Source organism: Melozone crissalis, unplaced genomic scaffold (assembly GCF_028551555.1).
Source record: "Melozone crissalis strain CALT ecotype California unplaced genomic scaffold, PUWL_Pcris_2 ptg000692l_1, whole genome shotgun sequence".
Lineage (NCBI taxonomy): Eukaryota > Metazoa > Chordata > Aves > Passeriformes > Passerellidae > Melozone > Melozone crissalis.
The window spans coordinates 2383-30243 of record NW_026536355.1 but is presented as its reverse complement, the minus strand read 5'-3'; the positions used below and the strand labels follow the sequence as shown (position 1 = coordinate 30243).

The following is a 27861-nucleotide window of genomic DNA, read 5'->3' as shown; positions in this document are numbered from 1 at the left end:
GGTCCCCAATGTCCCCACGGTATTGGGGTTCCCAGTGTCCCCCTCCTTGGTGTCCCCAATGTCCCCATGGGCTCTGAGCATCCCCAGTGTCCCCTCCTGGGGTGTCCCCAATGTCCCCATGGGCTCTGAGCATCCCCGGTGTCCCCTCCTTGGTGTCCCATTGTCCCCACGGCTCTGGGCATCGCCAGTGTCCCCTCCTGGGGTGTTCCCACTGTCCCATCGCCCTCCGGGATGTCCCCCCCGGGGGTCCCCAACCCTCCCATCAGCCTTGCGGCGGTGTCACCCCCCCCGTGTCCCCCTAAATCCCCCCCGGACCCCGGGGAGCGACAGAGGCAGCTAGCCCCGCCCCCTCAAGCTCGCAGCCAATGGGAAGCGCTCCCGCTCCGCTCGGCTCTGTTATTGGTCAACAGAGATGTCAATCATCGCTGCCCCAGCGGCCAATCAGAAGTAGGGGTGGGGCGAAAGGGGAGTGGTCTGAATGGAGGTGATGTCATCGTCACTGGCCACGCCTCCCATGCGTTCTCATTGGTGAAAAAGGGCGGGAGGGGCTCGCGCCGCGCTGTGATTGGCGGGGAGGGGGCGGGAAAGGGGCGGGGCCAGAGGAAAAGGCACGTGGAGGGGGGGACGGGGATGGGGACAGAGATGGGACAGAGATGGGGACAAGGACAGGGATGGGACAGGGATGGGGACAGGGACAGAGATGAGGACAAAGAATGGACGGGGATGGGGATAGGGATGGGGGGATAGGGATGGGACAAGGACAGGGATGGGGACACAGGGATGGGGACACAGGGATGGGGACAGGGATGGGTCAGAGATGGGGACAAGGACGGGGACAAGGAATGGACAGAGGTGGGAAAGGGATGGGACAGGGACAAGGATGAGGACAAAGAATGGACGGGGATGGGGACAGGGATGGGGCATAGGGATGGGACAAGGACAGGGATGGGACAGGGGACAGGAATGGGGACAGGGACAAGGATGGGACAGGGATGGGGATAGAACGGGGATGGGGACACAGGGATGGGACAGGACAGGGATGGGGACATGGATGGAGATGGGATGGGACAGGGATGTGGGTGTGACAGAGATGGGACAGGGACAGGACAGGGATGGGACAGTGATGGGGACAGGAGAGGGATGGGGGCAAGCATGGGACAGGGACAGGATGGGGTCAAGGATGGGGACAGGCAAGGGACAGGGGATGTCCCCTGAGCTGACACTGTCCCCGGTGCCCCCACACCCTCTGTCCCTCTTGTCCCCCATCCCTGTGTCTTACGTCTCCCTGTCCCCCTATCCCGTGTCCCCCCTGTGTCCCCCGCGTGTCCCCCGGGTGGGTGGCCTGGCCCTCCAAGGGACGGGGACACCGAGGTGACACCCTGGGGGGGGGGGGGGGACAGGTGAGACAGGGGGGGTGACACGATGGGGGTGACACACGGGGGGTGACACTGAGGGGGTGGCACAGGGGAGGTGACAAAGGGCAAAGGGGAGGTGACAAAGGGGAGGTGACAACCCCCGGTGGTCTCCACCAGCGACATCGCGGACGGAGTGGGGGGGGTGGGTATGGGGGGGGGTGCGGGTTCCCACCCAGTGGGCGTGGCCTCCCTCCCCAGCCCCGCCCCCCGCAGGCCCCGCCCCCGGCCCGCAGCGCCTCCGGCAGCGCCGCAGCGCCGGGACCGATGGGCCGGGACCGGTACCGGGGGGGGGCCCGCGGGGCCGGGGGGGCTCGGGGGGGCTCCGGGGGGTTTCGGTACCGGGGGGGGCGCGGGGGGAGCGGGGGAGGGGCGGGGGGAGGGGGCAGCGCGCGGGGCTGCGGGAGGGGGGAGGGGGGGGGACGCGGGGGGGGGAGGGGGAGAGGGGGGAAAGGGGGGGATTGGGGGGGCGGGGGGGAGGGGGGAGAGAGCGGGGGGGGGCACCTGGGCAGGTGTGAGGCCGGGGGGGGGAGGGGGGGTGGCCAGGGGTGGTGGGGACAGCTGTGAGCAGGTGTGACACGGTGACACGGATGTGCGGGGACAGGGACGGGGGTGGCCACGGGTGGGGGGGACAGGGGTGGCCACGGGTGACCAGGTGTGTCCAGGTGTGACAGGGTGACCAGGTGTGTCAGGGCCAGGTGTGGCCCGGCATGACAGGGCCAGGTGTGTCCAGGTGTGGCCAGGTGTGACAGGGGTGGCCAGGGGTGACAGGGCCGGTGTGTCCAGGTGTGTCAGGGACGTCCAGGTGTGACAGGGTTGTCCAGGTGTGTCAGGGATGTCCAGGTGTCACCAGGTGTGTTCAGGTGTGACACAGCCAGGTGTGTCCAGGTGTGACAGGGGTGGCCAGGTGTGACCAGGTGTTTCCAGGTGTGTCAGGGATGTCCAGCTGTGTTGGGGTTGTCCAGGTGTGACAGGGCCAGGCGTGTCCAGGTGTGTCAGGGATGTCCAGATATCAGGGCCAGGTGGGGCCAGGTGTGACCAGCTGTGTCGAAGATGTCCAGGTGTCAGGGCCAGGTGTGACCAGGCGTGGTGGGGACAAAGGTGGCCAGGTGTGTCCAGGTGTGTCAGGGCTGTCCAGGTGTCACAGACAGCGGTGGCCAGGTGTGGTGGGGATCGGTGTGACCAGCTGTGACCAGGTGTGTCAGAGATGTCCAAGTGGCAGGGCCAGGTGTGACCAGGTGTGTTGGGGACAGCTGTGCCCAGCTGTTCTTGGGGCACACACGTGTGCAGGAGTCAGGGACAGGTGTGCCAGGTGTGTCCAGGTGTGTCAGGGACAGGTGTGAGCAGCAACTGCGAGTTCCTTGGAGGCTCTGGGAGTTACTGGGGTGAACTGGGAGTTACTGGGGGCACTGGGGGTTACTGGGATTTACTGGGTGAACTGGGAGTTACTGGAGTGAACTGGATGTACTGGGAGTTACTGGGGTTCATTGGGAGAACTGGGACATACTGAGAGCACTGGGAGTTACTGGGGGTGCTGGGAGTTACTGGGAGCACTGGGGGTTACTGGGAGTTACTGGGGGTTACTGGGGTGAACTGGATGTACTGGGAGTTACTGGGAGCACTGGGGGTTACTGGCGGTTACTGGGATTCGCTGGGTGGACTGGGGGTTACTGGAGGTTACTGGGGACACTGGGGTTCACTGGGTGCACTGGGGGTTACTGGGGTGAACTGGGACATACTGGGAGCACTGGGGGTTACTGGGGTTCACTGGGTGAACTGGGACATACTGGGAGCACTGGCAGAGCCGTGAGCTGCTGGGGACGGTGGGGCTGGCTGGGGCTCCCTGAGCAAACTGGGACTTACTGGGATTTACTGGGAGCCCACGTGTGCCCAGCTGTGCCGCGCTGTGGGCGGGGCTTTCCCCGCTGTGGGCGGGGTTTACTGCACGGGGGCGTTGGTTTTCCCGCGTGGTGGGCGTGTTTTTTTCCATATATGGATGCTGTTTTCCCCGCCCCCGCCGCGAGGCCCCGCCCTCCATTTGGCGCAGTCCGCGCGCGCCGCCGCAGGGCCGGGGGCGGGGCCTCGGCGCTGGGCACGGGCACTGATTGGCTGAAAACGTGGGATGGACAGGAGGGGCGTGGCTTGGGCGGAGCGAGAGTGAACTGGGAAAACTGGGGGGGACTGGGAAAACTGGGGGAACTGGGATTTACTGGAGGCACTGAGAAGGACTGGAGGGATTGGGGGGAACTGGGAAAACTGGGATTTACTGGGGGGAACTGGGAAGACTGGGAACACTGGGAGAGACTGGGAGAACTGGGATTTACTGGGGGAACTGGGAGGGACTGGGAAGAACTGGAAGGGACTGGGGGGAACTGGGAAAACTGGGGGAACTGGGAGGACTGGGAGTTATTGGGAAGAAACTGGGAGGGACTGGGGCAGCTGGTATTTACTGGGAGGAACTGGGATTTACTGGGACACGGGGAGTTCCTGGTGGTCACTGGTGGTCACCGGTGTCCCCGGGGGGCGGGGCCATGCCCGCTGTCCCCTCAGGTGTCCCCGCTGTCCCCAGGTGTGGCCCGGACAGGGGGGGCGGCCGGGCCCCCCCCGGCGAGACCCCCCCCAGGCCCCGCCAGCGCTGACAGGTGAGGGCCGGTGGCGCTGGCCCTGTCCCCATCCCTGTCCCCATTGCTGTCCCCTGTCCCCCATCCCTGTCCCCATTGCTGTCCCTTGTCCCCATTGCTGTCCTCATGCTGTGCTCGGTGTCCCCCGGCTCTGATGTGTCCCCGGTGCTGTCCCCAGCGCTGTCCCCCTGTCCCCAGCCCTGTCCCCAAACCCTGAGTGCTGTCCCCAGTGCTGCTCTCATGTCCCCAGCGCTGTCCCCAGGCCCCCATTGGTGGCCTCAGCGCTGTCTCCATGTCCCCAGCCATACCCCCAGCGCTGTCCCCAGGCCTGTCCCCATCCCTTTTCCTCTGTCCCCAGTCGTGTTCCCCAGCACTGTCCCCTGTCCCCACGCTGTCCCCTGTCCCCATTACTGTCCCCAGTGGTGTCCCCATGGCTGTCCCCTGTCCCCATCTCTGTCCCCATCGCTGTCCCCATCGCTGTCCCCACGCTGTCCCCTGTCCCCACGCTGTCCCTATTGCTGTGCCCTGTCCCCATTACTGTCCCCAGTGGTGTCCCCATGGCTGTCCCCTGTCCCCATCTCTGTCCCCATCGCTGTCCCCAGCCCTGTCCCCACGCTGTCCCCTGTCCCCAGCCCTGTCCCCACGCTGTCACTGTCCCCAGCAGTGTCCCCACACTGTCCCCATCCCTGTCCCTGTCCCCACGCTGTCCCCAGCAGTGTCCCCTGTCCCCACCCCTGTCCCTGTCCCCATCCCTGTCCCCAGCAGTGTCCCCTGTCCCCACGCTGTCCCTGTCCCCATGCTGTCCCCTGTCCCCAGCAGTGTCCCCTGTCCCCAGCCCTGTCCCCACGCTGTCCCCTGTCCCCAGCCCTGTCCCCACGCTGTCACTGTCCCCAGCAGTGTCCCCACACTGTCCCCATCCCTGTCCCTGTCCCCACGCTGTCCCCAGCAGTGTTCCCTGTCCCCACCCCTGTCCCTGTCCCCATCCCTGTCCCCAGCAGTGTCCCCTGTCCCCACGCTGTCCCTGTCCCCATGCTGTCCCCTGTCCCCAGCAGTGTCCCCTGTCCCCATCCCTGTCCCCACGCTGTCCCTGTCCCCATGCTGTCCCTGTCCCCAGCAGTGTCCCCTGTCCCCATCCCTGTCCCCACGCTGTCCCTGTCCCCACGCTGTCCCTGTCCCCACGCTGTCCCCTGTCCCCAGCAGTGTCCCCTGTCCCCAGCCCTGTCCCCACGCTGTCCCCTGTCCCCACGCTGTCCCTGTCCCCAGCAGTGTCCCCTGTCCCCAGCCCTGTCCCCACACTGTCCCTGTCCCCATGCTGTCCCCTGTCCCCAGCAGTGTCCCCTGTCCCCACACTGTCCCCTGTCCCCAGGCCGCCATGGGGGACGCCGGGGGGGGTTTCGGGCTGGCGCTGCCGGAGCTGCGGGCGCTGATGGAGCTCCGCGGCTCCGAGGCGCTCCTGAGGCTGCAGCGGGACCTGGGGGGGGTCCCGGGGCTCTGCCGCCGCCTGCGCACCTCCCCCACCGACGGTAACGCCCCCCGAGCGCCGCGAGCCCCCCGGGACCCCCCGGGACCCCCCCAGAACCCACCTGGGACCCCCCAAACCCACCGGGACCCACCCGGGACCCCCCAAACCCCCCAGAACCCACCGGGACCCCCCAAACCCACCGGGACCCACCCGGGACCCCCCCGAACCCACCGGGACCTCCCAGAACCCACCGGGACCCACCTGGGACCCCCCCGAACCCACCGGGACCCCCCCGAACCCACCGGGACCTCCCAGAACCCACCGGGACCCCCCTGGGACCCCCCCGAACCCACCGGGACCCCCCAGAACCCACCGGGACCCACCCGGGACCCCCCCGAACCCACCTGGGACCCCCCAGAACCCACCGGGACCCACCCGGGACCCCCCCAGAACCCACCTGGGACCCCCCAAACCCACCGGGACCCACCCGGGACCCCCCAAACCCCCCAGAACCCACCGGGACCCCCTAAACCCACCGGGACCCACCCGGGATCCCCCGAACCCACCGGGACCTCCCAGAACCCACCGGGACCCACCCGGGACCTCCCAGAACCCACCGGGACCCACCTGGGACCCCCCCGAACCCACCGGGACCTCCCAGAACCCACCGGGACCCCCCAAACCCACCGGGACCCCCCTGGGACCCCCCAAACCCCCCAGAACCCACCTGGGACCCCCTAAACCCACCGGGACCCACCGGGACCCCCAGAACCCACCGGGACCCACCTGGGACCCCCCAAACCCACCAGGACCCCCCCGGGACCCCCCAGTACACACCAGGACCCCCCAGAACCCACCGGGATCCACCAGAAACAACCGGGACCCCCCAAAACCACCGGGACCCCTCAGAACCCACCGGGACCCCCCAAAATCCCCCCTCAGACCCCCAGAACCCTCCAAGACCACCCAGAGATCCCCAGGGTGGCTGTGGGGGTGACAGGAGTGTCCCTAGCATGGCCGTGGGGTGACAGCCGTGTCCCCAGGGCTGTGTGAGGGTGTCATGGGGGTGACAGGGGTGTCCCCAGGGTGGCCATGGGGTGACAGCCGTGTCCCCAGGGCTGTCTGAGGGTCCCTAGGGTGGCCGTGGGGTGACAGCCGTGTCCCCAGGGCTGTCTGAGGGTGTCATGGGGGTGACAGGGGTGTCCCCAGGGTGGGCATGGGGTGACAGCCGTGTCCCCAGGGCTGTCTGAGGGTGTCATGGGGGTGACAGGGGTGTCCCTAGCATGGCCATGGGGTGACAGCCGTGTCCCCAGGGCTGTGTGAGTGTGTCATGGGGGTGACAGGGGTGTCCCCAGGGTGTCATGGGGTGACAGGGGTGTCCCCAGGGTGGCCGTGGGGTGACAGCCGTGTCCCCAGGGCTGTCTGAGGGTGTCATGGGGGTGACAGGGGTGTCCCCAGGGTGGCCGTGGGGTGACAGCCGTGTCCCCAGGGCTGTCGGGGTGTCCCTAGCATGGCCGTGGGGTGACAGCCGTGTCCCCAGGGCTGTCGGGGTGTCCCCAGGGTGTCCGTGGGGTGACAGCCGTGTCCCCAGGGCTGTCTGAGGGTGTCATGGGGGTGGCAGGGGTGTCCCCAGGGTGTCATGGGGTGACAGGGGTGTCCCCAGGGTGGCCGTGGGGTGACAGCCGTGTCCCCAGGGCTGTCTGAGGGTCCCTAGGGTGGCCATAGGGGTGACAGCCGTGTCCCCAGGGCTGTCTGAGGGTGTCATGGGGGTGACAGGGGTGTCCCCAGGGTGGCCGTGGGGTGACAGCCGTGTCCCCAGGGCTGTCTGAGGGTGTCATGGGGGTGACAGGGGTGTCCCCAGGGTGGCCGTGGGGTGACAGCCGTGTCCCCAGGGCTGTCGGGGTGTCCCCAGGGTGGCCATGGGGTGACAGCCGTGTCCCCAGGGCTGTCGGGGTGTCCCCAGGGTGGCCATGGGGTGACAGCCGTGTCCCCAGGGCTGTCTGAGGGTGTCATGGGGGTGACAGGGGTGTCCCCAGGGTGTCCGTGGGGTGACAGGGGTGTCCCCAGGGCTGTCGGGGTGTCCCCAGGGTGGCCGTGGGGTGACAGCCGTGTCCCCAGGGCTGTCCGAGGCTCCCCCGGAGCTGGAGCGCCGCCGCCGGGCGTTCGGCCGGAACTGGATCCCCCCGCGGCGCCCCAAGAGCTTCGCGGCGCTGGTGTGGGAGGCGCTGCAGGACGTCACCCTCGTCATCCTGGAGGTGGCCGCGCTCGTGTCCCTCGGGCTGTCCTTCTACGCGCCCCCCGGCGCCGCCGATGAAGGTGACGCCTCTGTCCCCACGGCCCTGGCGCCGTGTCTCCGTCCCGCTGCCACCCCCGTGTCCCCGTCCCTGTGTCCCCGTCCCGGTGCCATCCCCTGCCCTGTGTCCCATCTGCTGTCCCCATGTCCCCGTCCCTGTGTCCCCACCGCCTGTCCCCATCTCGCTGCCATCCCCGTGTCCCCAAATCCCCATCCTGAGTCCCCTACACCCCCTGGCCATGTCCCTGCACGTGGCACTGGTGTCCCCACGTTTGTCACCCATGTCCCCACGTGTGACACCTCTGCTCCATGTCCCCCACATGTGTCTCCCATGTCCTCATGTGTCCCAACGTGTCACACCTCTGTCCCCTATGTCCCCATGTTTGCCACCCTTGTCCCCACATGTGTCACCCATATCCCCGTGTGTCCCCTTGTGTGTGACCCATGTCCCCACATGTGACATCTCTGTCCCCATGTCCCCATGTGTGTCACCCATGTCGCCCATGTCCCCACATGTGTTGCCCATGTATGTCTGCATGTGTGGGAATGATATCCCCACATGTCACACCTCTGTCCCCCGTGTCCCCACATGTGTCACCGATGTCCCCATGTGTGACACCTCTGTCCCCAGATGTGTCACCGATGTCCCCACGTGTGACATCTCCATCCCGCTGTCCCCACATGTGTCCCCACTGTCCCCACATGTGACACCTCCATCCCTGCTGTCCCCACATGTGTCCCCACTGTCCCCACATGTGTCGCCCATGTCCCCATGTGTGTCACCGATGTCCCCATGTGTGTCATTGATGTCCCCACACATGACACCTCCATCCCCACTGTCCCCATGTGTGTCACTGCTGTCCCCACGTGTCACACCTCCGTCCCGCTGTCCCCACGTGTGTCCCCACTGTCCCCACATGTGACACCTCCATCCCTGCTGCCCCCACCTGTGTTGTCAATGTCCCCACGTGTCACACCTCCATCCCCGCTGTCCCCACACGTGTCACTGATAACCCCACGTGTGTCACCTCCATCCCCGCTGTCCCCACATGTGTCACCTCCGTCCCGCTGTCCCCACCTCCGTCCCCACTGTCCCCACGTGTCACACCTCCGTCCCCACTGTCCCCACATGTGTCACCGATATCCCCACATGTGTCCCCACATGTGACACCTCCGTCCCTGCTGTCCCCACATGTCACACCTCCATCCCGCTGTCCCCACGTGTGTTGCCCATGTCCCCACCTGTGTCACCGATATCCCCGCATGTCACACCTCTGTCCCCACATGTGACACCTCCGTCCCCACTGTCCCCACGTATGACACCTCCGTCCCCACTGTTCCCACGTGTCACACCTCCATCCCCGCTGTCCCCACGTGTGTCGCCAATGTCCCCACCTGTGTCACCGATATCCACACGTGTCACACCCCGTCCCGCTGTCCCCACGTGTGTCGCCCATGTCCCCACACGTGTCACCGATATCCCCGCATGTCACACCTCTGTCCCCACATGTGACATCTCCGTCCCGTGTCCCCACGTATGACACCTCCGTCCCCACTGTCCCCACATGTGACACCTCCGTCCCGCGTCCCCACGTATGACACCTCCGTCCCCACTGTCCCCACATGTGACACCTCCGTCCCGCGTCCCCACGGGTGTCCCCACTGTCCCCACATGTGACACCTCCGTCCCGCGTCCCCAGCGTGCGGGCAGGCGTCGGGGGGCGCGGAGGACGAGGGCGAGGCGGAGGCCGGCTGGATCGAGGGCGCGGCCATCCTGCTCTCGGTGGCCTGCGTGGTGCTGGTGACGGCGTCCAACGACTGGAGCAAGGAGCGCCAGTTCCGGGGGCTGCAGAGCCGCCTGGAGCGCGAGCAGCGCGTGGCCGTCCTGCGCGGGGGACGCCTGGCACAGGTGCCCGTGGCCGACCTGGTGGTGGGGGACGTCGTGCAGGTCAAGTACGGTGAGTGGCACAAAGGGAAGGGTGGGGACACGGCGGGGACGGAGAGCGTGGGGTTGTGGTGGGGTTGCGTGTCGTCATCTTGATGGCGTCTCTTGGGGACATCTCAACTGCCGCGTCCATCCCTTGTCACTATCCCCATGTCACCATCCCCATCCTGATGCCATTCATGTCCCCATCCCAGTGTCCCCATCCTCTGTCCCCTTCCCCTGTCCCCATCCCCGTGTCACCATCCCCATCCTGATGCAATTCCTGTCCCCAGCCCTGTGTCCCCATCCCCTGTCCCCACCCCAATGCCATCTCCTGTTCCCATCCCTGTGTCCCCATCCCCATGTCACCGTCCCTGTGTCACCATCCCCATCCCGATGCCATTCTTGTCCCCATCCCCATGTCACCATCCCCATCCTGATGCCATTCCTGTCCCAGTCTCTGTGTCACCATCCCCTGTCCCCACCCCGATGCTATCCCATGTCCCCATTCCTGTCCCAGTCCCTGTGTCACCATCCTGTCCCCACCCTTGTGTTACCATCGCCATCCCGATGCCATCACTGTGTCCCCATCCTCGTGTCCTTTTGTGTCCCTGCACCCATTAGCGCACGAAGGGACATCAGGGGACATCAGGACACACCACAAGGTCCTGGTCACGCCATGGTGACACAGCCCCAACACCTGGTCCAGGGACACTCCAGGGGACATCACAAAGTTCTGGTGACCCTGTGGTGACACAACCCTGACACCTGGTCCAGGGACACCCCAGGGGACATCACAGGGTCCATGGTCACTCCATGACACACCAGGACACACCACAAAGTTCTGGTGACACTGTGGTGACACAGCCCCAACACCTGGTCTGGGGACACCCCAGGGGTCACCAGGACACACCACAAGGTCCTGGTCACGCCATGGTGACACAGCCCTGACACCTGGTCCAGGGACACTTCAGGGACACCCCAGGACACACCACAAAGTTCTGGTGACACTGTGGTGACACAGCCCCAACACCTGGTCCAGGGACACCCCAGGGGTCACCAGGACACACCACAAAGTTCTGGTGGCACTGTGGTGACACAGCCCCAGGGGTCACCAGGACACACCACAAAGTTCTGGTGACACCGTGGTGACACAGCCCCAATGCCTGGTCCAGGGACACCCCAGGGGTCACGAGGACACACCACAAGGTCCTGGTCACGCCGCCCTGACACCTGGTCCAGGGACACTTCAGGGACACCCCAGGACACATCACAAAGTTCTGGTGACACTGTGGTGACACAGCCCCAACACCTGGTCTGGGGACACGCCAGGGGACACCAGGACACACCACAGAGTTCTGGTGGCACCGTGGTGACACAGCCCCAACGCCTAGTCTGGGGACACCCCAGGACACCCGGGTGACACCGCGGTGGCCCTGTCCCCTCACAGGTGACCTCCTGCCGGCCGACGGGGTCCTGATCCAGGGCAACGACCTCAAGATCGACGAGAGCGCCCTGACCGGGGAGAGCGACCACGTGCGCAAGTCCCTGGACAAGGACCCGCTGCTGCTCTCGGGTGAGGGACGTTTGGGGACACCCGGGGGACACCGGGGGGACAGCGCCGTGACCGCCGTGTCCCCGCCAGGCACCCACGTCATGGAGGGCTCGGGCAGGATGGTGGTGACGGCCGTGGGCGTGAACTCGCAGAGCGGCATCATCTTCACCCTGCTGGGCGCCGCGGGGGACGACGAGGACGACGGCAAGGACAAGAAAGGTGACACCACACCTGGGGGTGGCCGCTGGCGCTGGGGTGTCCCCAAGGGGATGGCACTGCTTGGCGCTGTCCCCAAGGAATATGGCGCTGGGTGGCACCGTGGGTGGCTGGTGGCCCCATGGGAGGTGGCACTGGTGGCGCCGTGGGTGGCTGGTGACCCTGTGGGATCTGTCACCTTCTGTCCCCAAGTCTCTCCCATGTCCCTGAGGGCTCCAGGCCTTTCTGTCCCCATCTGTCCCCTCTGCCCCCAAAGCCTCCAGACCCTCTGTCCCCAAGGTCTCCAGGGTCCCCAAGGCCCCCAGACCCTCTGTCCCTTCTGTCCCCAAGATCTCCAGAGGTCTCCAGGATCCTCAAGGTCTCCAGACCTTCTGTCCCCTCTGTCCCCAAGATCTCCAGACTTTCTGTCCCCTCTGTCCCCAGGGTCTCCAGACCCTCTGTCCCCTCTGTCCTCAAGGGCTCCAGACCCCCCTGTCCCCTCTGTCCCCATGTACCCCCCCCCTCCCATCCCTGTCCCCACCAGTGCCACCACTGCCACTCCCCCCCCCCCCCCCCCAGTGCCACCCCCCTGCCCTGTCCCCACCCCGGGGCCTCTCCCTGCCCCCCCCCCCCCCCCGCCCCAGGTCACATTTCGGGGTGTCCCCACCCCCCGTTTGTCCCACAGGGAAGCCCCAGGATGGCGCCGTGGACACCCCACAACCCAAAGGTGCTTTGGGGTCGGGTGGGGACAAGCCCAGAGCCCCCTCCCCGTGTCCCCTCCTCGTCCCCCTGCCACGTGGCCGGTGTCCCCAGGCAAGCGGCAGGACGGCGCGGTGGCCATGGAGATGCAGCCGCTCAAGAGCGCCGAGGGAGGGGACACGGCCGATGGCGCGGGGACACGGCCCCGAGGTGGCACCAAGAAGGAGAAGTCCGTGCTCCAGGCCAAGCTGACCCAGCTGGCCGTGCAGATCGGGAAGGCAGGTGGGGCTGGGGTCCCCAAATGAGGGGACAAAGGGTTGGGGACGTGTCCCGAGGGGTGGGGACACTGTGGGCAGGTTGGGGACACATCCCCGAGGACAAATCGGGCCACAGGTCAAAGTGACAGTGCAAATTGGGGTCCCCAGATGAGGGGACAAAGGGTTGGGGACATGTCCTGAGGGTGGGGACATCAGGTACAGGGTGGGGACATCAGGCACGAGGTGGGGACAAGGACATAGGTGTCCCCCCAAGAAGGACAAACCAGGCCAAACTGACCCAAGTGACCACAATCATCAGAGGGTTCGGTGTCCCCAAACGGGGTGACAGGGACACGGCCACCTTTTGGGGGGATGTGTCCTGAGTGCGGTGGCACCCTGCAGGCCAGGAACATGTCCCCGAGGTGTCCCCAAGAAGGACAAATTGGTCCTGCAGGGCAAAGTGACCCAACTGGGGCATTGGGTGTCCCCATTGAGGGGACAAAGGGTTGGGGACGTGTCCTGAGGGTGGGGACATCAGGCACAGGGCACAGAGTGTCCCCAGGAAGGACAAACCAGGCCAAACTGACCCAAGTGACCACAATCATCAGAGGGTTCAGTGTCCCCAAATGGGGTGACAGGGACATGGTGACCTTTTGGTGGGGACCATGTCCTGAGGGTGGGGACATCAGGCACAAGGTGAGGACAAGGACACAGCTGTCCCCAAGAAGGACAAACCAGGCTAAACTGACCCAAGCCAGCACGCACATCAGAGGGTTCAGTGTCCCCGAACGGGGTGACAGGGACACGGTGACCTTTTGTGGGACCGTGTCCTGAGCGTGTCCCCGCGCAGGCCTGGCCATGTCGGCCATCACCGTCATCATCCTCGTGCTCTACTTCGTCATCGAGACCTTCGTGGTGCAGGGCCGGCCCTGGCTGGCCGAGTGCGCCCCGGTCTACGTCCAGTACTGGGTCAAGTTCTTCATCATCGGCGTCACCGTGCTGGTGGTGGCCGTGCCCGAGGGGCTCCCGCTGGCCGTCACCATCTCGCTGGCCTACTCCGTCAAGGTGGGCTGGGGGGGTGTCTGTCTGTGTCCGTTTGTCTGTCTGGCCGCTGTCCACCCACATCCTCTTGTCCATCATCTCTCTGTTCGTGTCCAGCTGGCCATCCGTCCATCCATGTCTGTTTGTCCCTCCGTGTCCATTTGTCCGTCCATGTCCATCTGTGTCTCTTTGTCCCTCCATGTCCATTTCTCCATCCATGTCCATTTGTCCTCCATGTCCATTTGTCCATCCATGTCTGTTTCTCCATCCGTGTCCATTTGTCCATCACCTGTCTGTTTGTGTCCAGCTGGCCAGTTGTCCCTCCGTGTCCATTTGTGCATCCATGTCCATTTGTCCATCCATGTCCATTTCTCCATCATCTCTCTGTTCGTGTCCAGCTGGCCGTCTGTCCCTCCATGCCCATTTGTCCATCCAGCCATTTGTCCACCCATGTCCATTTGTCCATCCAGCCATTTGTCCTTCCATGTCCATACGTTCATCCATGTCCATTTGTCCCTCCATGTCCATTTGTCCATCTGGACATTTGTTCATCCATGTCCATTTGTCCCTCCGTGTCCATTTGTCCCTCTGTGTCCATTTCACCATCATCACTCTGTTCGTGTCCAGCTGCCCATCTGTCCATCTGTGTCCATTTGTCCATCCATGGCCATTTGTCCATCTGGCCGTCTGTCCCTCCGTGTCCATTTGTCCGTCCAGCCATTTGTCCCTCCATGTCCGTTTGTCCCTCCACGTCCATTTGTCCGTCCGGCCATTTGTCCCTCCATGTCCATTTGTCCCTCTGTGTCCCTTTGTTTATCTGGCCATTTGGCCATTTGTCCCTCCATGTCCATTCCTCCCATTTTCCCCATTTCTCTCTCATTTTCCCCCAAATTCCGTCCCTTCTCCCCCCCAGAAAATGATGAAGGACAACAACCTGGTGCGGCACCTGGACGCGTGCGAGACCATGGGCAACGCCACGGCCATCTGCTCGGACAAGACGGGCACGCTGACCACCAACCGCATGACGGTGGTGCAGGCCTTCGTGGGGGGGTCGCACTTCAGCCGCCCCCCGGCCGCCGCCGCGCTGGCGCCCCCCACGCTCGACCTGTTGGCGCAGGCCATCGCCATCAACAGCGCCTACACCAGCAAGATACTGGTGAGGGGCAACTGGGAGCGCTGGGAGGGGTTGGGAGGGGTCTGGGGGTGATTTTGGGGGGGATTTGGGAGGGGTCTAGGGCGGTTTGGGGCGATCTGGGGGGAGTTTGGGGGGGTTTTGAGGGGGTTATGGGCCCAGGCCATCGCCATCAACAGCGCCTACACCAGCAGGATACTGGTGAGGCCAACTGGGAGCACTGGGAGGCACTGGGAGGGGTCTGGGGTGGGGTCTGGGGGTGATTTTGGGGGAATTTGGGGTGATCTGGGGGGGTTTTAAGGGAATTGGGGGGATTTGGGGGGGGTTTTGGGGGGATTATAGGGGAGTTTTTTGCCCTCCCCCCACCCCCTTTACCTGCCCGCTTTACCTGGCACCCCCATCCCTTACCCGCCCCCTCACCTGTGCCCTTTACCTGCCCCCTTTACCTTCCCCCACCCCCTTTACCTGTCCCTTTACCTGCCCCCCTGACCCGCTTTACCTGCCCCCTTTATGTGCTCTCACCCTGTTTACTGCCCCCCTCACCCCCTTTACCTGCTCCCTTTACCTGCCCCCCACCCTTTACCTGCCCCTTTACCTGCTCCCCTCACCTGTCCCGCCCTTTACCTGCCCGCACCCCTTTTACCTGCCCCCACTCCCTTTACCTGCCCCCCTCACCTGTCCCCCCTTTACCTGCCCCTTTACCTGGCACCCCCATCCTTTACCCACCCCCTCACCTGTCCCCTTTACCTGCCCCCATCCTTTACCCGCCCCCTCACCTGTCCCTTTACCTGCCCCCTTTACCTGTCCCCTCACCTGCCCCCCTCACCTGTCCCCTCACCTGTCCCCCTTACCTGCCCCCCTCACCTGTCCCCTCACCTGTGCCCGTTTGCAGCCCCCCGAGGCGCCCGGGGCCCTCCCTCGCCACGTGGGCAACAAGACCGAGTGTGCCCTGCTGGGGCTGGCGCTGGCGCTGGGCCGCGACCCCGAGGCCGAGCGGGCGCAGGTGCCCGAGGAGCACCTGGTCAAGGTGTTCACCTTCAACTCGGAGCGCAAATCCATGAGCACGGTGACGCGCCGGCCCGAGGGGGGGTACCGGCTGTTCTGCAAGGGCGCCTCCGAGATGGTGCTGCGCAGGTGAGGGGGGGTGCACACACCTGGGCACACCTGGGCACACCTGGGGGCACCTGGGCACACCTAGGGTCAGGTAGGGCCATGAGCACGGTACCCGCTGTTCTGCAAGGGCGCCTCCGAGATGGTGCTGTGCAGGTGAGAGGGACACACCTGGGGGCACACCTGGGGGCACACCTGGGGGCACCTAGGCACACACCTGGGCACACACCTGGGGGCACCTAGGTACACACCTGGGCACACCTGGGGGCACCTGGGCGCACACCTGTGCAGGGGCAGGGTACAGGCTGCTCTGCAAGGGCGCCTCCGAGATGGTGCTGCGCAGGTGAGGGGGGCACACACCTGGGCACACCTGGACACCTGGGGGGGTCCCATAACCACCTCCTCCCTCTGACCCACCTGGGACCCCCATAACGCTCCTCCCCTGACTCCCCCTGACCCCTGAGCCCCCTACCCTGACTCACCTGTCCCCCCCCGTGTCTCACCTGTCCCTCCCCCCTCCAGGTGCACGTCCATGCTGGATGTGCGGGGGGTTCCCGTAACCTGTCACCTGTCCCCCGTGTCTCACCTGTCCCCCCCGCTCCAGGTGCACCTCGATGCTGGACGCGGGGGGCGCCCCGCGGGCGCTGGGCGGGCCGGAGCGGGAGGAGCTGGTGCGGCGCGTGGTGGAGCCGATGGCGGCCGGGGGGCTGCGGACCCTCGCCCTCGCCTTCCGCGACTTCCCCGCCCGGCCCGAGCCCCCCTGGGACGACGAGGCCGCCGTGGTCGGGGAGCTCACCTGCATCGCCATCGTGGGCATCGAGGACCCCGTGCGGCCCGAGGTGTGCGGGGACACGGGGGGGACATGGGGACATCTGGGACATTGGGACATGGGGGCTGTGGGAACATGGCGGGCGTGGGGACATGGGGGGGACATGGGGACACAGGGGGACGTGGTCGGGGAGCTCACCTGCATCGCCATCGTGGGCATCGAGGACCCCGTGCGGCCCGAGGTGGGGACGGGGGCGTGGGGACACGGGGGACATGGGGGGCATGGGGACATGGGGGGGACATTGGGGACACGGGGGGGACGTGGTCGGGGAGCTCACCTGCATCGCCATCGTGGGCATCGAGGACCCCGTGCGGCCCGAGGTGTGCGGGGACACGGCGGGGACATGGGGGGACATGGAGACATGGGAGGATGTAGGGACATGGGGGGATGTGGGGACAGGGGGGAGAAATGGGGACATGGGGACATGGGGACATAGGAGAAAAATGGGGACATGAGGGGGAAATGGGGACATGGGGGGACATTGGGACATGAGCACATGGGAGGGGTGGGGAGGGGACATGGGGACATGGGGATGTGGGGATGTGGGGACATTGGGACATGGGGGGAAATGGGGACAAAGGGGACATGGGGGGACATGGGGGGACATGGAGGAACATGGGGACATTGGGACAAAGGGGATGTGGGGAGGGTTTGGGGACATGGTGGGAGAATGGGGATGGGGGACATTGGGACATGGAGGGAAATGGGGACAAAGGGGACATGGGGGGGCGTAGGGACATGGGGGAAATGGGGACTTGAGGGACTGGGGACATGAGGGACGTGGGGGGACTGGGGACATGGGGACATGGTGGGGAAATGGGGGGACATTTGGGGAAATGGGGACACCGGGGGGACAGGAGGGTGGCACTGCGGGGACACTGGGGATACCGAGGGGACAGGAGGGTGTCACCGCGGGGACACCGGGGGGACAGCACGGGGACGGTGCGTGTGGCAGGTGCCCGAGGCCATCCGGAAGTGCCAGCGCGCGGGGATCACGGTGCGGATGGTGACCGGCGACAACCTGGACACGGCGCGCGCCATCGCCGCCAAGTGCGGCATCCTCCCCGCGGGCGGCGGCGGCGACTGGCTGTGCCTGGAGGGAAAGGACTTCAACCGGCGCATCCGCAACGACCGCGGAGAGGTGGCCCTGGGGACTCTGGGGACACTGGGGGACACTGGGATGGGCACTGGGGACACTGGGGGACACTGGGGACACTGGGATGGGGACATTGGGAGGCACTGGCTGTGCCTGGAGGGGAAGGACTTCAACCGGCGCATCCGCAACGACCGCGGAGAGGTGGCCCTGGGGACACTGGGGACACTGGGGACACTGGGATGGGCACTGGGGACACTGGGATGGGGACATTGGGAGGCACTGGCTGTGCCTGGAGGGGAAGGACTTCAACCGGCGCATCCGCAACGACCGCGGAGAGGTGGCCCTGGGGACTCTGGGGACACTGGGGGACACTGGGATGGGCACTGGGGACACTGGGGGACACTGGGGACACTGGGATGGGGACATTGGGAGGCACTGGCTGTGCCTGGAGGGGAAGGACTTCAACCGGCGCATCCGCAACGACCGCGGAGAGGTGGCCCTGGGGACACTGGGGACACTGGGGACACTGGGATGGGCACTGGGGACACTGGGATGGGGACATTGGGAGGCACTGGCTGTGCCTGGAGGGGAAGGACTTCAACCGGCGCATCCGCAACGACCGCGGAGAGGTGGCCCTGGGGACTCTGGGGACACTGGGGGACACTGGGATGGGCACTGGGGACACTGGGGGACACTGGGGACACTGGGATGGGGACATTGGGAGGCACTGGCTGTGCCTGGAGGGGAAGGACTTCAACCGGCGCATCCGCAACGACCGCGGAGAGGTGGCCCTGGGGACACTGGGGACACTGGGGACACTGGGATGGGCACTGGGGACACTGGGATGGGGACATTGGGAGGCACTGGCTGTGCCTGGAGGGGAAGGACTTCAACCGGCGCATCCGCAACGACCGCGGAGAGGTGGCCCTGGGGACACTGGGGACACTGGGATGGGCACTGGGGACACTGGGATGGGAACTGGGGACACTGGGGGACACTGGGGGACACTGGGGACACTGGGGGACACTGGGGACACTGGGATGGGGACATTGGGAGGCACTGGCTGTGCCTGGAGGGGAAGGAGTTCAACCGGCGCATCCGCAACGACCGCAGAGAGGTGGCCCTGGGGACTCTGGGGACACTGGGATGGGCACTGGGACAGGGATTGGGGACACTGGGGACAAACTGGAACAGGGACACTGAGGAACTGGGAGGCACTGGGGGGGTCTCTGGGGGGGTTCTCTGGGGGTCTCACCCCCCCCAGGTAGGTCGGGAGCACCTGGCCAAGGTGTGTGGGGATGTCTGGGGTGGTTCAGGTGACCCTGGGGGGGTTCAGGTGACCCTGAGGGGTCCCTGGGTGTCCCCTGAGTGTCCTTGGGGGTCTCGAGGTGTCCCTGGGGGTCTCGAGGTGTCCCTGGTGGGTCCTTGGGGGTCCCAGGGGGGTCTCCGGGGGTCTCACCCCCCCAGTTCCCCCCAGGTGGAGCAGGAGCGCCTGGACAAGGTGTGGCCCAAGCTGAGGGTCCTGGCTCGGTCATCGCCCACCGACAAACACACCCTGGTGAAAGGTGCGAATTTGGGGAGGGGTCCCGGGGGTCCGGGGGGGTCCCGGGGGGGTCTCGGGGGTCTGGGGGTCTCACCTGTCCCCCCCTGTCCCCAGGGATCATCGACAGCACCATCGGGGACCAGCGCCAGGTCGTGGCTGTCACCGGCGACGGCACCAATGACGGCCCCGCCCTCAAAAAGGCCGACGTGGGGTTCGCCATGGTAACGCCCCCTCCCCAAGTTGCTGGGACCCCTCCCCAAATAGTGCAACTCCTCCGCACATAGCGGGACCCCTCCCCGAAATGGCACCCCTCTCCAAAATGGGACCCCCTCCCCAAAATAGGACCTCTCCCCAAAATGGGACCCTTGAGAACCCTCCCTGAAATGAGACCCTTCCCCAAAATGTGTCCCACAGGACCCCTCCCCAAAATGGGAGAACCCTCCCAAATTGGGACCTCCCCAGAACCCCATTCCAAATTGGGATTCATAAGACCCCTCCCCAAAATGGGACCCCCTCCCAAAACGGGGATCCCCTCTCCATCCCTGGGCTCACCTTGGGTCACCCCTTGCCCACCTGGAGTCACCTTGGGGCCCTGCCGTGATCACCTGTGCCCACCTGGGTGTCACCTGGGTGTCACCTGTGCCCACCTGGGTGTCACCTGGGTGTCACCTGTCCATGTCCCCAAGGGCATTGCGGGCACGGACGTGGCCAAGGAGGCCTCGGACATTGTCCTGTCCCCTCACCCACCTTAGATGGTGATCTACCATGGGGTTCCTCATCCCTGTGGTCACCTGGGATTCACCTGGGTGTCACCTTGGGGTTACCTTGGTGTCACCTTGAGGTCACCTTGGGGATCTACCACAGGATTCCCCATCCCTGTGGCCACCTGAAGGGTCACCTGGGTGTCACCTTGGGGTCACCTTGGTGTCACCTTGGGGATCTACCATGGGTTCCTCATCCCTGTGGCCACCTGAGGGTCACCTGTGGTCACCTGAGGGTTACCTGGGGGTCACCTGTGCCCACCTGGGTGTCACCTGTCCATGTCCCCCAGGGCATCGCGGGCACGGACGTGGCCAAGGAGGCCTCGGACATCATCCTGACCGACGACAACTTCTCAAGCATCGTCAAGGCCGTCATGTGGGGCCGCAACGTCTACGACAGCATCGCCAAGTTCCTGCAGTTCCAGCTCACCGTCAACGTGGTGGCCGTCATCGTGGCCTTCACCGGGGCGTGCATCACACAGGTGAGCTCACCTGGGCAGGTGGGACATGGGGGAGGTCATTGAGGACTTCACTGGTACCTGCAGCACACAGGTGAGCTCACCTGGGCAGGTGGGACATGGGGGAGGTCACTGAGGACTTCACTGGTACCTGCAGCACACAGGTGAGCTCACCTGGGGAGGTGGGACATGGGGGAGCTCACCTGGACAGGTGGGACATGGGGATGGTCATCGTGGCCTTCACCGGGGCGTGCATCACACAGGTGAGCTCACCTGGGCAGGTGGGACATGGGGGAGGTCATTGAGGACTTCACTGGTACCTGCAGCACACAGGTGAGCTCACCTGGGCAGGTGGGACATGGGGGAGCTCACCTGGGCAGGTGGGACGGGGGGGTCATCGTGGCCTTCACCGGGACGTGCATCACACAGGTGAGCTCACCTGGGCAGGTGGGACATGGGAGAGCTCACCTGGGCAGGTGGGACAGGGGGGGTCATCGTGGCCTTCACCGGGACATGCATCACACAGGTGAGCTCACCTGGACAGGTGGGACATGGGGGAAATGGTCATTGTGGCCTTCACCGGTACCTACAGCACACAGGTGAGCTCACCTGGACAGGTGGGGTCACCTGGGCCTGAGTCACACAGTCCTCCTGTGCTCACCTGTCCCATTTCTCTGAGCCCACCTGTGCCCACCTGAGCTCACCTGTCCCACCTGTCCTAGGACTCTCCGCTGAAGGCGGTGCAGATGCATTGGGTGAACCTCATCATGGACACCTTGGCCTGTGCCCACCTGACCCCACCTGTCTCATCTCTCTGTCCCCACCTGCTCCCACCTGTCCCCACCTGTCCCATTGCTCTGAACTCACCTGTGCCCACCTGTGCCCACCTGTCCCAGGACTCTCTTCTGAAGGTGGTGCAGATGCTGTGGGTGAACCTCATCATGGACACGTTGGCCTGAGCCCACCTGTCCCCACCTGTCCCATTCCTCTGAGCTCACCTGAGCTCACCTGTCCCACCTGTCCCACCTGTCCCACCTGTCCCACCTGTCCTAGGACTCTCCGCTGAAGGCGGTGCAGATGCTCTGGGTGAACCTCATCATGGACACGTTGGCCTCGCTGGCTCTGGCCACGGAGCCGCCCACGGAGGCGCTGCTGCTGCGCCGGCCCTACGGCCGCGACCACCCGCTGGTGTCGGGCACCATGCTGCGCAACATCCTGGGCCACGCCGCCTACCAGCTGCTGGTCATCTTCACCCTGCTCTTCGCCGGTCAGTGACACTGGAGACAGGGTCCTACAGGTGATGGGAACCCATGGGAACATGGTGGGAACCCATGGGGACATGGTGGGACACAGCCCCTACCAGCTGCTGGTCATCTTCACCCTGCTCTTCGCCGGTCAGTGACACTGGAGACAGGGTCCTACAGGTGATGGGAACCCATGGGAGCATGGTGGGAACCCATGGGGACATGGTGGGACACAGCCCCTACCAGCTGCTGGTCATCTTCACCCTGCTCTTCGCCGGTCAGTGACACTGGAGACAGGGTCCTACAGGTGATGGGAACCCATGGGAACATGGTGGGAACCCATGGGGACATGGTGGGACACAGCCCCTACCAGCTGCTGGTCATCTTCACCCTGCTCTTCGCCGGTCAGTGACACTGGAGACAGGGTCCTACAGGTGATGGGAACCCATGGGAACATGGTGGGAACCCATGGGGACATGGTGGGACACAGCCCCTACCAGCTGCTGGTCATCTTCACCCTGCTCTTCGCCGGTCAGTGACACTGGAGACAGGGTCCTACAGGTGATGGGAACCCATGGGAACATGGTGGGAACCCATGGGGACATGGTGGGACACAGCCCCTACCAGCTGCTGGTCATCTTCACCCTGCTCTTCGCCGGTCAGTCATGGTGGGAACCCATGGGGACATGGTAGGACACGGTGGGACACATCCCCTGCTGGTCATCTTCACCCTGCCCTTCGCCAGTCAGTCATGGGGACATCCAGGTGATGGGAACCCATGGGGACATGGTGGGACATGGTGGGACACACGCCCTACCAGCTGCTGGTCATCTTCACCCTGCTCTTCGCCAGTCAGTCACGGGGACAGGGGACATCATGGGAGGGGTCCTACAGGTGATGGGAACCCATGGGGACATGGTGGGAGACAGTGGGACACACCCCTACCAGCTGCTGGTCATCTTCACCCTGCTCTTCGCCGGTCAGTCATGGTGGGAACCCATGGGGACATGGTGGGACACGGTGGGACACATCCCCTGCTGGTCATCTTCACCCTGCTCTTCGCCGGTCAGTCATGGTGGGAACCCATGGAAATCCATGGGAACCCATGGGGACATGGTGGGAACCCATGGGGACATGGTGGGAACCCATGGGGACATGGTGGGACGTGGTGGGAACCCATGGGGACATGGTGGGACACAGCCCCTACCAGCTGCTGGTCATCTTCACCCTGCTCTTCACTGGTCAGTGACACTGGGGACGGGACAATGGACACAGGGGATGATTTCCCACAGCCATGGTCATGTCCCCACGAGTGTCCCCACGAGTGTCTCCATATCTCCACAAGTGTAAGTGTCCCCTGTCCCCGTGTCCCTGTCACAGGGGAGGTGCTGTTTGACATCGACAGCGGCCGCGCCGCCCTCGGAGCAGTGCTGTCCCCATGGGTGTCCCCATGTCCCCAAGGGTGTCCCCATGTCCCCACGTGTCCCTGTCACAGGGGAGGTGCTGTTTGACATTGCCAGTGGCCGTGCTGCCCCCTCTGCATGCGCCGCCCTCGGAGCAGCGCTGTCCCCATGGGTGTCCCCATGTCCCCAAGGGTGTCCCCATGGCCCTGTCCCCGTGTCCCCACAGGGGAGGTGCTGTTTGACATCGACAGCGGCCGCGCCGCCCCGCTGCACGCGCCGCCCTCGGAGCACTTCACCATCATCTTCAACACGTTCGTGCTGATGCAGCTCTTCAACGAGCTCAACGCGCGCAAGCTGCACGGCGAGAGGAACGTCTTCGAGGGCGTCTGCGCCAACCCCATCTTCTGCGCCATCGTCCTGGGCACCTTCGCCGTGCAGGTGGGGCACCGGGACACCTGGGGACACCTGGGGACGTGTGGGGACACCTGGGGATGTGTGGGGACATGGGGACACACATGGGGACACACAGGAACGTCTTCGAGGGCGTCTGCGCCAACCCCATCTTCTGCGCCATCGTCCTGGGCACCTTCGCCGTGCAGGTGGGGCACCGGGACACCTGGGGACACACAGGGGACACTTGGGGACACATTGAGGGCACGTAGGGACATGGGGACACACAGGAACGTCTTCGAGGGCGTCTGCGCCACCCCCATCTTCTGCGCCATCGTCCTGGGCACCTTCGCCGTGCAGGTGGGGCACCGGGACACCTGGGGACACCTGGGGACATGTGGGGACACCTGGGGATGTGTGGGGACATGGGGACACACATGGGGACACACAGGAACGTCTTCGAGGGCGTCTGCGCCAACCCCATCTTCTGCGCCATCGTCCTGGGCACCTTCGCCGTGCAGGTGGGGCACGGGGACATTGTGGGGACATTGTGGGGACATTGCGGGGACACGGGGGTGTCTGGGGGGGTGTGTGACCCCCATGTCCCCCCTATTGTCCCCCTGTGTCCCCTCCCCAGGTGCTGATCGTGCAGTTCGGGGGGAAGCCCTTCAGCTGCTCCCCATAGGGACACAATGGGGACACAGGGGGACATTGTGGGGACATTGTGGGGACACGGGGGTGTCCGGGGTGGTGTGTCACCCTCATGTCCCCTCCATTGTCCCCTCCCCAGGTGCTGATCGTGCAGTTCGGGGGGAAGCCCTTCAGCTGCTCCCCCCTCAGCGCGGAGCAGTGGCTCTGGTGCCTCTTCGTGGGCGTGGGGGAGCTCGTCTGGGGACAGGTACGGAGACCCCGCCCACCCGGGAGACCCCGCCCACCCGGGAGCCCCGCCCACCCTGGAGACCCCGCCCACCCTGGGAGCCCCGCCCACCTGGGGACCCCCAGACCCACGGGAGCCTCATCCAGGGACCCCAGACCCACGGGACCCCCAAACTTGGGGAGCCCAAAGGACCCCCACCCACCCACAGAAGCCCCTGACCTATGGGGACCCCTCCCCCACCCCATGGGACCCCCATTGTCCCCACTGTCCCCAGGGTGTCCCCACTGTCCCCAAAGGTCCCAGGTGTGACCCCAGTGCCCGCAGTGCTCCGGCCACTTGGGTGGTCAGTGGCTGGAGCCCCATGACCACACTGACCCCGGAGTGTCCCCAAGGTGTCCCCATGTCCCCAGAGGTCCCAGGGTGTGACCCCATGGGCCACAGCGTCCCAGCCCGTCGGGCAGTCAGTGGCTGGAGTGGCCAGAGCCTGATGACCACACTGACCCTTGAGTGACTGCAGTGTCCCCAGTGTGTCCCCAGTGTGTCCCCAGCGTCCCCCTGTCCCCAAAGGTGCTGGTGTGTGACCCCAGTGACCGCAGCGCCCCGGCCCCGTGGGCGGTCAGTGGCCAGAGGGCTCTGGCCCCAATGACCCCAATGACCCTAGAATGACCACACTGACCCCGGGGTGTCCCCAAGGTGTCCCCAATGTCCCCAAAGGTGCTGGTGTGTGTCCCGGGGCGGCCGCAGTGCCCCGGCCCCCGCGGGCGGTCAGTGGTCCGAGGGCTCCGGCCACGCTGACCCCACTGACCCCATTGTCCTTGGAGTGACTCCAATGTCCCCAAGGTGTCCCCAAGGTGTCCCCAATGTCCCCAAAGGTGCTGGTGTGTGTCCCGGGGGGGCCGCAGTGCCCCGGCCCCACGGGCGGTCAGTGGTCTGAGGGCTCCGGCCACGCTGACCCCACTGACCCCATTGTCCTTGGAGTGACTCCAATGTCCCCAAGGTGTCCCCAGTGTCCCCAAGGTGTCCCTATTGTCCCCAATGTCCCCAAAGGTGCTGGTGTGTGTCCCGGGGGGGCCGCAGTGCCCCGGCCCCACGGGCGGTCAGTGGTCAGAGGGCTCCGGCCACGCTGACCCCACTGACCCCATTGTCCTTGGAGTGACTCCAATGTCCCCAAGGTGTCCCCAGTGTCCCCAAGGTGTCCCCAATGTCCCCAAAGGTGCTGGTGTGTGTCCCGGGGGGGCCGCAGTGCCCCGGCCCCGCGGGCGGTCAGTGGTCCGAGGGCTCCGGCCACGCTGACCAGGCCGAGCTGGACGCGGCCGAGCTGCGCCGGGGGAAGGTTCTGTGGGTCAGGGGCTTGAGCCGCATCCAGACCCAGGTGAGACCCCTCCCCAAAATAACCCCACCCCCCAAAATTCCTTACTTCACCCCAAAAATTGAGGGGAAAATCTTAAAATTCGGGAAAAGTCACGAAATTTGGGGAAAAAAAATCCCAAAATTTGGGAATTCCCAGGGGGGAAATTGGGAGTTTTGGGGTCTTTTAGGGGAGGATTTTGGGGGGAATTGGGGTGTTCAAGGGATTTGGGGGAAGGGTCTCCTGACCCCAAAATTCTCCCATTTTTATCCCAAAATTTGGGGAAAAACACTGAAATTTGGGGGAAAATCCAAATTTGGGCATTTTTGGGGTAAACGGAGGGAAATGGGGGCTCAAGGGGAGATTTTTTTGGGGAGGGGATTTTTTTGGGGGGGGGTCACCTTCTATTTCTGACGTGTCCCCCCTCCTCAATTCGGGGTTGAAAATTCCAGGGAGATTTTTGGGGAGGGGGAAAGTTTTTTGGGGGGGGGGGTTTTTTGGGGAAAGGATTTTTTTGGGGGATTTTTTTGGGGGGATATTTTATTTTGGGGAGGAGATTTTTTTTTGGGGGGAGAATATTTTGGGGGGGTTTTGGGAGGGAAATTTATTTGGGGGGAATTTTTGGGGGGAAATTTTTAGGCGGGGATTTGATGGGGTGGATTTTTGGGGGGCATTTTTTTGGGGAAAGGATTTTGGGGGGAGAATTTTTGGGAGGGAGATTTTTTGGGGGGAGAATTTTTTTGGGGGGATTTTTGGGAGGGGGATTTTTGGGGAAAGAATTTTTTGGGGAGGGGACTTTTGGGGGGAGATTTTGGGGGGGTATTTTTCGGAGGCAGGATTTTTTGGGGGGGCCTTTTTTGGGGGAGGGGATTTTTGGGGAAAGGATTTTTTGGGGGGGGATTTTTTGGGGGGAGATTTTATTTTGGGGGGGTATTTTTTGGAGGGAGGATTTTTTTGGACGGAGGATTTTTTTTGGGAGGGGGGGGGATTTTTTTGGGGAAAGGATTTTTTGGGGGGGGAGGATTTTTTTTTTAGGGGGGGATTTTATGGGGTGGATTTTTTTGGGGGGCATTTTTTGGGGGGGGGATTTCTTTTGGAGGAGATATCTTTTTTTCATTTAAATTTTTTTGGGGGGGGGGGTCACTATCTTTTTGGGGTGCCCCCCTCTCATTCTCTCCCCCCCCCACCCAGATGCGGGTGGTCCGCGCCTTCCGCAGCAATTTGGGGGGGGGTCCCCCCCCCTTTGCCCCGGCCGGAGCCCCCCCTGGGGCTGATCGTGGGCGGGGGGGGCCCTTTCGGGGTGCCCCCCCACGCCGAGCTGATTTTCGGGGACACCCGCGACATCCCCCTGATCGACGACACGGACGCCGAGAGCGAGGCCCCGCCCATCCGCGCCCCCCCCCCAAATCGCAACAACAACCACAGACCCCCCCCCGCGGCCCGCGCCCCCCCCGGGCTCTTCTGCCCCCCCCCCGGGGCGGCTGCACAGCCTCGAGACCTCGCTCTGAGCGGGGGGGGGGTCCCCCAAAAATCCGCCCCAAATTGGGGACCCCCCCCTTTTAAAATTGGGGACCCCTCCCCTTTTAAAATTGGGGACCCCTCCCCTTTTAAACTGAGGACACCTCCCTCAAATTTGGGATCCCTCCCCTTTTAAATTGGGGACCCCCCCCCCTTCAAATTGGGGATCCCCCCCCTTAAATTGGGCTCCTTTAAATTGGAGACCCCCCCTCAGATTCGGGATCCCTCCCCTTTTAAATTGGGGACCCTCCTTTTAAATTGGGGACCCCCCCCCCCTCTTCAAATTGGGGACCTCCCCCTCAAATTGGGTTCCTTTAAATTGGGGACCCCCCCTCAAATTTGGTCCATTTGAAATTGGGGAATCCCTCTTCAAATTGGGGACCCTCTCCCCTTTTAAATTGGGGACCCCCCCCCCCCTTCAAATTGGGGACCCCCCCCCTTAAATTGGGCTCCTTTAAATTGGAGACCCCCCCTCAGATTCGGGATCCCTCCCCTTTTAAATTGGGGACCCCCCCCCCCCTCAAATTGGGTCTATTTGAAATTGGGGACCCCCCCCCTCAAATTTGGGATCTCTCCCCTTTTAAATTGGGGACCCCCCTTTTAAAATTGGGGATCCTTTCCCTTTTAAATTGGGGACCCCCCCCCCCCTCTTCAAATTGGGGACCTCCCCCTCAAATTGGGTTCCTTTAAATT

At 64.5% G+C, this 27861-nt stretch overlaps 1 protein-coding gene across 1 annotated transcript; it reads left to right on the top strand.

Annotated features, from left to right (window-relative positions):
• Window positions 1–1633: 1633 nt before the first annotated feature.
• Window positions 1634–27169, top strand: LOC128950519 (plasma membrane calcium-transporting ATPase 2-like; the record flags this gene model as incomplete). The annotated part of the gene is given in 25 exon segments (XM_054295388.1): window positions 1634–1693; window positions 3982–4054; window positions 5400–5556; window positions 7614–7811; window positions 9489–9746; window positions 11163–11288; window positions 11358–11486; window positions 12148–12189; window positions 12276–12443; window positions 13269–13483; window positions 14373–14615; window positions 15484–15725; window positions 16306–16540; window positions 17486–17671; window positions 19104–19191; window positions 19284–19390; window positions 20221–20412; window positions 21442–21655; window positions 23262–23478; window positions 23565–23693; window positions 23877–23946; window positions 24216–24323; window positions 25516–25674; window positions 26842–26892; window positions 26894–27169. Coding segments are annotated over 23 exon segments (3804 nt in total), but the record flags the coding sequence as incomplete, so codon positions are not given.
• Window positions 27170–27861: the final 692 nt, after the last annotated feature.